Source organism: Malaclemys terrapin, chromosome 7, assembly GCF_027887155.1.
Source record: "Malaclemys terrapin pileata isolate rMalTer1 chromosome 7, rMalTer1.hap1, whole genome shotgun sequence".
Classification (NCBI taxonomy): domain Eukaryota; kingdom Metazoa; phylum Chordata; order Testudines; family Emydidae; genus Malaclemys; species Malaclemys terrapin.
In genome coordinates this window covers 120,530,598-120,542,901 of record NC_071511.1, presented here as the reverse complement: position 1 = coordinate 120,542,901, position 12,304 = coordinate 120,530,598, and the positions used below count along the sequence as shown (strand labels likewise).

General features: G+C 45.0%; 1 protein-coding gene across 2 annotated transcripts in view; it reads right to left on the bottom strand.

Moving 5' to 3' along the window:
* SORCS1 (sortilin related VPS10 domain containing receptor 1) overlaps positions 1-12,304 on the bottom strand; it is a 417,040-nt gene that overhangs the window by 124,290 nt on the left and 280,446 nt on the right. For both annotated transcript variants that reach the window (XM_054033265.1, XM_054033266.1), the window contains exon 5: positions 3,808-3,881. In XM_054033265.1, the coding sequence (XP_053889240.1) occupies positions 3,808-3,881 (74 nt within the window). The remainder of the gene's footprint in view (positions 1-3,807; positions 3,882-12,304) is intronic.

The window sequence follows — 12,304 nt, the reverse complement described above, 5'->3', positions numbered from 1 at the left end:
CCAATGGAGAACCAGGTTCAGTATTGTCATATACTGTCATCAATAATCCCAGTTTTTTCTAGTGGGGATGCAGAACTCTGAAGGTAGAATTTGGCCAGTCAATGGAAATTAGTGAGCAATTCTGGTTAGAATGTGTGAGCCAGAATAAAATCTAACTCCCCTTTCTAGAACTGTGTTAGTTTCTCAAAAAGCAGAATCACAGTTTAACATGTATCAATGACCAAAAAAAATCAAAGACGTCCCATTCTAGGCGACACTAACAACTTTTGGTTTCTTGTTTAGTTTGTGTTTGTGGGAAGACGGGTAGGTGATTGGAGCAGTTTTTAATCGTATTTGTTATTCTTTGCTTTGCAGTGCTTTTGAAATTCCTCATTTTACTTCTCTTTTTTGTTAGACTGTCAGAGGACTTCAAGGGTTTATCTCTGTGGAAAGGAACATTAATCATTATCATCATTATTCTCATTGCTGGGGTCCATCAGTTCAATATATGATCAATCTCTCTTGTGCTTAATGACAGGCAGACTTCAAAACGCTTGGATTTTAGTATGGATAATAAGCATTCAAGAGTGTGGATGCTCATTCAAGCAATATAGCTGGACAGCTCAAAAAACATGCTTTCTTACAAGGTTCTCAGCTCTTTCTGCTTTTGTCAGGCCAGAAATACCATGGGAAACATGGGAAAAGATGATCTTATGATATCGTGGAAGCTTCTGGTCCTGTCTGGAAGCCAGAAGGGTAGAAACGAATGAACAATTTTTTTAAAAAATGGGAGTGGAAATTCCAGATTGCAAAAGTTTCAGCAAAGTCCAGATTAAAGGGAAAGAGAAAGGTTTGGAATAGAGACAGGTTCAAACCAAAATCCTGGATCTAAACTTTGGGGAGGTGTTGACAAAATTCCAATATGGATCTGGATCTAAATTTTGGCCCATGTCCTTTACTTCTACTGTGATTCGAACCAGAACAGTGGACCCCAACTCCCTTGAAGTGTTCAAAATCTGTTTTTTGGCATGGGATCATCTCTAATTTGCGAGTAAAAGAGGGGTCCTATTTTTGCTGACCCAATTCAGTTGCTATACTATTTATTAATGTATCTATCTGTAACACGGTTCATGACACACCCCTCTTCCTGGGGCCCGCTTGCCCTCCCCAATAAGGCTCAGAGAGGCTTCAGGATTGTGCAACACCCGTGTCTTTATTAATTTAACTTCATCCCACCACAAGTGTCCATCTATGTACAAGTTTTACAGGATTACTCTCCTCCTTTCCAGGCAGAGCCAGCCTTCCTCTAGGAGACCTCCAGTTCCCTCCCTGACTGACTGACTTCTCCCTGGCTGCCCCCCTGCCTTCTGGCTCCCTGCCAGCCTTTATAGCCCTTGTCAGGCCAGCAGGTGTTGCCAATCCTCAGGCCGGCATCAGGCCTTTTCCATCCAGGGCTGGCTCCGGGTTTTTTGCCGCCCCAAGCAAAAAAAAAAAAAAAAAAAAAAAAAATGGAATGCCACTGCCAAAGCAAAAAAAAACAACCAAAAACGGAGGGCCACCCCTTGAAAAGAGCCGCCCCCAAAGGGCCAGAATGCCACCCCTTCAGAAGTGCCGCCCCAAGCACATGCTTGGAACGCTGGTGCCTAGAGCCGGCCACGTTTCCATCAGCCCCAATCTGCTTCCCCTGATTGGAGTTTGACTGGGCAAGGGTTAATTAGTTGCTTTTGCACCAGCACCCTGCTACACTATCCCACAAAGAATCTCCTTCTAAGGGCCAGATTCAAAAGTGATATGTAAGATAATGTAAACCAGACCCCGGAGATTCTGCTCTCAGTTAAACTACTACCTCCATCTGAAACTGATGGGAGTGACTCCGGCTGTATAGGAGTGGAAGTGAGAGCAGGGTCCAGCCTCCATACAATAGCTTAGACCTACCTCTGAATATGGCCTGTAGTACCATCTGTGCTGGAAAATAGACCAGCGCAACTTATTGTGCTCAGTCCAATGTGCTCATGCTTTCCTTTTCACACAGGTTTGTGTTACACTAATTGCTTGTTGCCTGAAGGTGAGGAGATATTTAGTGACAAGCACTTTAGTGTCAGTGCAATTACAGTGCATTATTTCGGGCATGCACTGTAGAGAGACCTGCCTGCTGTCAAAATGATATTGAAATATTAGTGTATCAATACTGATGTATAAAGCAATGATGGATACAACTAAAAAGGCTCTGATTTGAAATTGCCCGGAACAAAACCACAGGAGCTGAACAATCCCAAATCTTAGGCAAGTTTGGACCCAGATCCAGATCTGACCCTCGAGGATGGCTGTTGTCTCTATAATAAGCTGATTCTAAAGCCTCAGTTGAAACATCCATTAAAGACATTCAGTGCATGAAGATTGTGAGATGACCAGATACTATGGCAAGGGGACCATATTAGTACCAAAGAGAGGTAAGACCTGTTAAATTAGGGCAGGGGTGGCCAACCTGAGCCTGAGAAGGAGCCAGAATTGACCAATGTACATTGCCAAAGAGCCACAATAATATGTCAGCAGCCCCCCAGCAGCCTCCCCATCCCAGCTCCCAGTGCCTCCCACCCACCAGCAGCCCCATTGATCAGCGCCTCCTCCTCCCTCCCCGCACCTCCCGATCAGCTGTTTCATGACATTTTGAGCAGGGGGTTGGACTAGATGACCTCCTGAGGTCCCTTCCAACCCTGAGATTCTATGATACTATGACATGCAGGAGGCTCTGAGAGGGAGAGGGCAGGAGGGAGGGCACTGCAGGCTCAGGGGAGGGGGCAGGAAGGGGTGGAGAGGGGGCAGGGCCCGTGGCAGAGCCAGGGGTTGAGCAGTGCACCCCCCGGCACATTGGAAAGTTGGCGCCTGTAGCTCCAGCCTGGGGTCGGTGCCTATGCAAGGAGCCGGATATTAACTTCTGAAGAGTCGCATGGGGCTCCGAAGCCACAGGATGGCCACCCCTGAATTAGGGGATGGGTGGACCCAATTCTGACTTCAAACTCTGTGGCACAGGCTCCTGCCTACGTCACAGTTTTGCAGTAGACTAGTATTCCGAGAAGTGGTGAAACATTTATACAGCATGACTGATCCCACATGTATGCATATATCTTTGGTCTTGAAATTGGACTAGAAATCTTGGAACACTTGCCACCTGTTTAGTAGAACATGGCAACAATGCACAATGATTTAAGATTGGAAGTGAAGAAAAATATTGTATGGCAGAGTGTAATGATGTCCAACATCATGGTCACGACTGGGGATTGAACCAGTGATAACCTGAATTAAAAGCATGAGCTAAAGGACTATGGGCGAAAGCCTGGCTCTGCTTAAGTCAGTGGGAAAACTACCCTTGACTTCAACAATCCCAGGATTTTCCAGCTGGGAGCTGAAGTACATTCATATTCTCTGTGGACTGGGTGCTGAGGGGAACATATACATGAGTGACAATTGCACTGCCATATAAGTAATGCACATGCAATAGCACGGCAGAAAGCAATGGTCAGCACTAAGAAGATGACAACCACTTCTCAAATTGTTGTTATTTGTGCTAGTGAGGTGGCTAGGAGCCCTAATCATTCACCAGAACGCCATTGTGCAAGGCGCTGTACAAGCGCGGACAAAAAGACAAAAATGACAAAAAGTTAACCTCAATACTAAAACTGAAGAGCAAAAGGTCTGAGTGATGACAATGTTTATCTCCCTTGGCAATGCCTCCTCAGCTCCAGAGCCTTCATTCAAAAGCACCACCGCCTCCACATACACCTGGTGGAGCTGTGTTTGTGAAACCGAAAAATGTACTTTGTTTCTTACCAGTAGAACCTGTTTGGTGCGACACCCTCCTGGAGAAGCTGCCATCTTCTGCCAAACTCAACCGAACTGTATAACTGGAGACAAAACAGAGTACAATCACTGTACCTTCCTGACCTCTTTTTTTTTAACTGCAAGAATCACATTAAAGTATGAGGATAAACACAGTCAACAAAGGAACAGAACTGCAACCTGTACGGCTTTGGAAGTGTTCTCTGGCATCCACTGCTCCTGCGACAGTGCCTCCAAAGTCAAAGGGCTGATCTGTGGACAGCCAGGAGACTCTGACTATAATGGAAATGAACAGCACGCCTGATGGACGAGAGCGTGACAGTCCCCAGGCCCGTTCATGGCTTTGGAAAGGCTATGGGAAGCAGGGCCGGCTCCAGCTTTTTTGCTGCCCCAAGCGGCGAAGCGGAAAAAAAAAAAAAAAAGATAAAGCCGCGATCGGCAGCACTTCGGCGGCAGCTCTACCGCGCCGCTTCATTCTCCGGCGGCAATTCGGCGGCGGGTCCTTTGCTCCGAGAGGGACCGAGGGACCTGCCGCCGAATTGCCGCCGAAGACCCAGAGGTGCTGCTCCTTTCCATTTGCCGCCCCAAGCACCTGCTTCCTTCGCTGGTGCCTGGAGCCGGCCCTGATGGGAAGTGAGGGGTTATGCGGCTACACCCCGGATTATGCATGTATTCCTCTTGTGTGTTATAGATCCAAGCTCTCCAGTGGCCAGCTCCATCAGAGAGCATAGGTAGGGGCTGTATGAGTTCTGGGAAATGGCAGAGGTGGTTCCCAGGAGCTCTGTAAACTGTGAGCCTGCACTTGTCACAAACTCCTCATTAATGGGGTTCAGCCTGTCGTGGCCACTACTACAGCGCAGGGGTTGCAGCTCAACCACACAAGTGCCCTGCCTCCTGGGGGGGGAGGAGAAATCGGACTTCTGTTTGTCCCCGGTGCAAATCCTACTTTGCTTGCTCTTTGCCCAGGGAAACTGAATTTTGCTCACGGGGGAGCCATCTTTCTATAGACCTGTCCCATATGTTATGATACTTTAATTACTCTCACTTAACTTACAATTATGCTCTTGGGGATTTCAGGCACAGGTCATTCTCTGTATACACTGTTGCCCACTACTGAATAGAGTATCTCTGAAATGCTGGAACTAAAACATGCCTGTGTACTTTGGGACCTGACTGAAAGGAAGCAGAAATAAGCCTTGCTACCACTGACAGCCCCTGAAGATTCAATCACAGTTCCAATAGCAGAGGCCAGTGGTATTCAGAGGGGAAAAAAATACTTGCATGGACTGTTGCAAATGATACATATGAGCAGGGCCGGCTCCAAGTTTTTTGCTGCCCCAAGAAAAAAAAATGTTCTGCGCCCCCCCGGCCCGGCCCCAACTCCGCCCCTTCCCCGCCCCATTCCAACCCCTTCCCCAAATCCCCCGCCCCGCCTCCTCCCCTGGGCACGTGGCATTTCCCCTCCTACCCCTCCCTCCCATCCCAGGCAAGCCTGGGAGGGAGGGGGAGAAGGCGGCAGTGGAGTGGAGGTGAGCTGGGGGGGGAGCGGTTCCTCTGCCCCCCCTTCTCCCAGGGTTACTTTTTACGGCCCTCCCAGCGCCCCCCACTGCTGCAGCTCACCTCCGCTCAGGGCCGGCTCCCGGCTTTTTGCGCCCCAAGGAAAAAAAATTAAAAGGAGCCGGAGTGCCGCCCCTTGTTAAGTGCTGCCCCAAGCACATGCTTGGAGCGCTAGTGCCTAGAGCCGGCCCTGCATATGAGCAGTTAGCTGCTAAACATAGTGATTGTGTCTGCACGCAGCTGCAAACAGTTACCTACAGTTGACTGAGACACATAACTCAGGGTCTACCTCCTTTAGGTGATATCAGATAATAAAGGTTTGGGGGTCGTTGCATTTTTTACTTTCATCCTGAATTTATGCTTGCGAAGGGTACTGAACTTACAGCCACGCGTAACGGAGAAATGAAAGTTACTTACTTGGAAGCGAGGTTCTGCGAGATGGGCTCTGCATATTCCCACTCTTGGGAGAGTTTAGAAAACAGTATGCATATTGAGTTGGCTGGTGGGTAAGGAGCACTAGCTGAACAAGGACTGTGACATCAATCTACCAATCTGTGCCTCTGAGCTAGTTGCGATATCTAACAAATAATGGCTTGGAAACGTGTCTATTGAATGCCATGTGGCTGCTCGAAAAATTTCTATTATTGGAACGTGTTTCAAACATGCCACCAAGGCTGCAATCTCTCTAATGGAGTCGACAGTCAGATGGGGGTCAGGGGTGAGCAGGGGAGGAAAAATTGTCAAGCATGCTTGTAAATTTCCATTATACACTCTCTGATCCATCTGGATAATGTTTGTGTGGAAATAGGATTTCCTTTACAGTTACCAGCATATGAAACAAACAATTTAAGTGACAATCTAAAGTCTTTAGTCCTATCCAAATAGAAGGATAAAACTCTTTTTGTATCCAGATAATATAGCTCTGATTCTCCCCTTATTCGAACAAGGTTGGGTGCGTGTGTGTGTGTGTGAAAAAAACACTGGCAATGTGATGGACTGATTGATAAGGAAATTTGAGGTGACTTTTGGAATGAATCTAGGATGTGGCTGAAGAACTTCTTTGTCCTTATAAAATGAAGGGTCAACCATTAAAGCATGAAGTTCACTAATCCTCCTAGCTGATGTTATTGCTATAATAAAGGCAGTCTTAATTGATAGATGAAATAAGGAACACGAAGATAAGGGCTCAAATGGTGGAGACCTAAGCTGTGACAGCACTAAATTGAAGTGCCATGGTGCCACAGGATCTCTCATGGGGGGTGGGGTACACATTTAGTAACTCTTTAAAAACTTAATAACCTCCTGCAAGAATACCGATTTACCATCTATTTGTATATGAGAAGCTGCTATTTCATGTAAGATGTACCTTCAGCAAAGCAACAGAGAAACCTTTATGCTTTAACTCTAACACATAGTCTAATAGAGATTGAATCGGGGCTGACACAGGATCTATCTTCTATCAGATATCCATAGTGAAAACCATTTCCATTTTAATTCATAATATTTTCTAGTTGATTTTCTTCTGGCATTAAGAAGAACATGTTGAATATGCATAGAGAAAGACCTCTCCAACACTGTTAGAGACTGATTGCCCATGTTGTCAGATGCAATGACAATGGATCAGGATGGTAAACTGTCCCTTATTGTTGTTTCAGAAGGTCTGTTGATACTGGCAAGCATCTCTAGTTCCTTTTGGAAAGCAGGAGCAAACCCATGAACTACGACTGTCACAGCCAAGCTGGGGTAATCGGTATCATTCTGGCCAAGACCAGTCCTATTTTTCTCACAACCTTCAACATCAGAGGAAATGGTGAGAATGCATACGTTAGTTCTGCATCCCATCCAAGGAGGAACACATCTGCCAGAGTGTGACAGGGTTCACTCACCACTGCGGCGCCTTCTGCTGGCTGTTCTGTGAATTAGCTCTCCTAGCCGGTGCACCCTCTTCTGGTGTCATCTCGACTCCATCACTTCAGTTCCTGGACCCACGTCGCTTCCAGGAACGCAGTGTCCCCTTCACGAAACAGCCCTCTGGCTATGCCACACACTGTGCTCCCCGCTTCCAGGGGACAGTATCGCCATCCCTTAGTCCAGCCACTTCCTCAGTGGTGAGTGGGGCCGGGGGAATCCAGGCCCACCCAATACTCTGGGTCCCAGCCCAGGGGCCCTGTAGATGGCCACCACCTGCTGCATCCCCTCTGACTCTTCAGTTCATTTCCCTGGGGCACTTCCCCACGGCCTCCATCACCTTCTTTGTCCTTACCTCAGGGCTTCACCCTGCCAGTCTTAGTATGTAGCCAGGAGTCCTCTCTAGCTTCCCCAGTCCCTGCTGGTACTCCTTCCTCCTGCTAGGAGCCTGATCTTCCCTCCTCAAGCTCCAGGTAGCTACTGAACCTGTTCTGCCCTGCAGCTCTTCCTATATGGGCCTGCCTGGCCCTGATTGGCTGCTCCTCTCAGCCCTTCTCTGATTGGCTACCTCCTTCGCTAGAACTCTATTAACCCCTTAGAGCCCAGTGTGAGACAGGCAGCCCATCACACAGAGATTGAGCATCCACTCCCACTCTGAAACAAAAATAACAGCATTTCCTGTTGAATCTTATTGCAAATAGATCTATCTTTGGCATACCTCAAAGAGCAAAGATGTCTCTGATTACAGAGTCTTTCAAAGACCATTTGTGCATCTGTGTGGATTCCCTGCTTAGTTCTGGTTGAGGGATCCAGCTGATGTAAAGCTATCGGACTCACCTTTTGGGCTTTGCACCAGTCCCAAAGTTTCATTGCCTCCTTGCAAAGTTGTGGTGATCGGGCTTCCCCTTATCTGTTTACATAGTACATTGCTGTCATATTGTCTGTGGCCACTTGAACCACCGACCCTTGAATCTGGGGGAGAAATGACCTGAGTGCCAACCAAACTGCTCTTGATTCCAGAATGCTGCTACGGACACAACCTTCCTGTCGACCCCAGAGTCCCCTTGTTACAAACTTCTCGAGATGGGCACCCTAGCCTGTGTTTGCAGAGCCTGTTGTGATTATCATGGACAGGACTGGATAACACCCCTCTCAGAACATTTCCCCAATCCATCCACTACCAGATGAATCTTTGGATTTGCCTGGGAACTGTAATTATCATATCCCTTCTGTGTACCGACAGTCTGATGTTCTTTGTTATAACCAGTGCTGGGGCAGTTTCATCCTAAACCTTGCATAAGCTGTGAAATATGTACCATCATACCCATTAGTGATAGAAAAAAAACGTTACTCTCTGAGATGGATTCAGCAGCAAAGATTGAAAGGTACACTTTATCTTCAGGGAATGCTCCCTCAGAATGTAAGCTTTTGCTCTTTGGGAACCGAGAAGAGCTCCTGTGAATAGGATTTTCTGTGATGGGGTCTGTAATTATTTCTTTCATTTTATTAAAGAAACCTAACTTTCAGAATAGAGGGCATGCAAATATTGTGAGCTCTTCCAGCTCATCCTCTGAGGTTGCTATTAGGAGCCAGTCATCAAACTATAGAAAGACAGAAACCCCTCATCTCTTGAAGAACGCTGCTACTCCAGATAGACATTTTGTAAAGACTTTGGGTGCCCAGGAGAGGACTCTGTATTGGAAATGATCCTGCCTTACAGCAAAAGGAAGGTACTTCCTGTATGATGGTCTTATTGAAATATGAAAGTAAGCTTCTTTGAGATCAAGAATAAACCAATCTAAAAAGGATAGGGAAGGAATAAAGGATCCTAGGGTTAATATTCCGAAATGCATCTTCCAGACGTACTTGGTTAGGTTCCTTAGATCTAAGACTGGATGAAGATCTCCATCTTTCTTTGGAATTAGAAAATAGCAGGAGCAGAACCCTTGATTCCTGAGATTTATTAGAACCTTCTCCATTAGCAGAGAACTGATCTCTGATCTTAACAATGTCCCATGAGTGGGGTTCCTGAAAAGAGAGGGAGAGGAAGGTTGATTTGGAGGAAGTGTATCAGACTGGCTGGTATAACCATTCTTTATAGTATGCAACACCTATCTGTCTGTGGTGATCTTTTAACATTGACTTAAAAGGTCTCCAAATGTAAGGAAAACAGGATCCAACTTTGCTTTGCGGCTCTCATACACCATTGAAAACCTGCAGTCTCACTGCGAGCAAAGAAGCCGTGGTAGGCCAATTATTTTGCTTCATTTTGGGCTTGAATGGCCATTTCTTGTATGACTGAGAAGCAAAAGATTGTTGTTGTTGGTATTGGTAGTGATGTCTTCTTTTGCTGAATGAAGAAGAATAAGGTGGGTTATACTGTCTTTGGAATCCGAAGAGATCTAGAAAATCTCCTTTTGAAAGTCTGCAAAAGACCCAGGGATCTGGACGTAGATCTTGTCTCTTTCCTTTTGGAGGCAATTGCCTGTGTAGTTCAAAAACCAATGAATTATTGGAAAAAATGAAAGTCCTCAACTTTAGATTTTGTTTCCCGTGGAAGAGAAGAGGAACGTAGCCAGGCATGTCTTCTGAGAGTTCTTACTGTTGCCACTGGGCTTGAAGATACATCTGAGACAGCAAAGAACAGCTTTTATGCTTGCTTACCAATGTTTTGACCCTCCTTAAAGAGGAATTAGTGACTCTGGGAAAGGAGAAGAGCATAGCACTGCTTCTGCCAGGGAGGAGAAGGGAGAATTTGAGAAGGACAGGAGATGAATTAGGGAAATATAACCTAGATGGAGCTACTATAAGGTGGATGAATAACTGGTTGGAAAACAGTTCCCAGCGAGTAGTTATTAGTGGTTAAAGTCAAGTTGGAAGGGCATATTGAGTGGAGTCCCACAGGAATCAGTTCTGGTTCTGGTTCTGTCCAATGTCTTTATCAATGATTTAGATAATGGCCTAGAGAGTACACTTATAATGTTCATGGACAATACTGAGCTGAGAAGGGTTGCAAGTGCTTTGGAGGATAGGATTAAAATTTAAAATGATCTGGACAAACTGGAGAAATGGTCTGAAGTAAATAGGATGAAATTCAATAAGGACAAATGCAAAGCACTACACTTAGGAAGGAACAATCAGTTGCACACATACAAAATGGGAAATGACTGTCTAGGAAGAAGTACTGTGGAAAGGGATCTGGAGGTCATAGTGGACCACAAGCTAAATATGAGTCAACAGTGTAACGCTATTGCAAAAAAGCAAACATCATTCTGGGATGTATTAATAGGAGTGTTGTAAGCAAGACATGAGAAGTAATTTTTCTGTTCTATTACGTGCTGATTAGGCTTCAACTGGAGTATGGTGTCCAGTCTGGGCACTACATTTTATGAAAGATGTGGACAAATTGAAGAAAGTCCAGAGAAGAGTAACAAAAATGATCAAAGGTCTAGAAAACATGACCTATGAGGGAAGTCTGAAAAAAAATGGGTTTGTTTAATCTGGAGAAGAGAAAACAGAGGGAACATAACAGTTTTCAAGTATGTAAAAGGCTGTTACAAGGAGGAGGGTGAAACATTATTCTCCTCAACCTCTGAGGATAGAACAACAAGCAAGGGACTTAAATTGCAGCAAGGGCGATTTAGGTTGGACATTAGGAAAAGCTTCCTAAATGTCTGGGTGGTTAAGCACTGGAATAAGTTGCCTAGGGAGGTTATGGAATCTCCATCAGTGGAGATTTAAGGGCAGGTTAGACAAACACCTGTCAAGGATATTCTAGATAATACTTAGTCCTGCCTTGAGAGCAGGGGATTGGGCTAGATGACCTCTCGAGGTCCCTTACAGTCCTATGATCCTATAATTTTAAATCTTCCAGTTGAACAGAAGGAGTATTGTTACAGTACAGAACAGGGAATAAACAGACCTGGCTTCTATTTTCAGCTTGTATGACCTTGGGAAACTCACTTAATATCTCTCTGCCTCAGTTCCCCCATTTTACAGACTGGTATAATACCTAACAGGGATGTTTAGAAGATACCTACATTAACTAGAGCTGTTTCAAACATGGTAAATTCTTTTAAACATTTTGAAATATCAGTTGAAAATAGATAAAAGCCAAAAAAAGGCATTTCCCCCCTTCTCTCCCTTTTTCCTTTCCCCTTCCTTTCTCAGTTACAAAATAGAAAAGGGGGGGAGGAAGAAAGGATGAAGAGAATGGGGAAATAAAAGAAAAAGATTATGACAAGGGAAAGGAAGGAGGAAAACATTTTGGTTTTGATTTGAAAATTGAAATATTTCAATTTTCCATTTTCAGGATTTTGTGTTTAAAAAGTGGAAAATTTTAGATGCATGTGAAAAAAAAATCAGACAAGTTTCCTTTTATTAAGCAGGAAAGAATGGAGGCCCTTAACAAACATCTTTATTCAGTCACTAGTGGAAAAGGGATGTAGGCTTTCCATGGATAAATAGATGGTTGTCTAATAAAATTAAGAGAGCTGGAATCACCAAGACTTTTCTCCACTCTTGTCTGCCTCTCATTCTACAGCTTCTCTAGATTGTGACAACAAAACATTGAGCACTATTATTATTGTCACATCTCAGAAATCTCCAGTTGTGGTAACAGTGCACCAGCAACAGGGTGTTTGAACTGAGAGGAATAAAAAGAAAAGCTTGATGGAATTGTTTTAAATGGAGGAAATATGCATCACTTTTCATTGTATCTGGTCTTTCACTAAATTCACATCACAACTTCTAGTTACACCTGCACAAAATGCAGGGAATGTTTTGTGTGTTCTTAGGGCCTGTTCTTGGTTCCCTGGAAGCCAATGGCAAAAGCTCCCATTGTGTTTGGTGGGATTGACTGGGATTAAGCCCATAGAGAGTTGCATCTATATAGGGCACTGAGATCCTCCTCATTTGCCAGCATCTGAGCAGTATAATCTATAATATTCATTTATTCACCTTGGTTCCCAACGTGCCAAATGGTGACATAGTAACTGGAGAGTTATTACAGAGTCTCCTGACA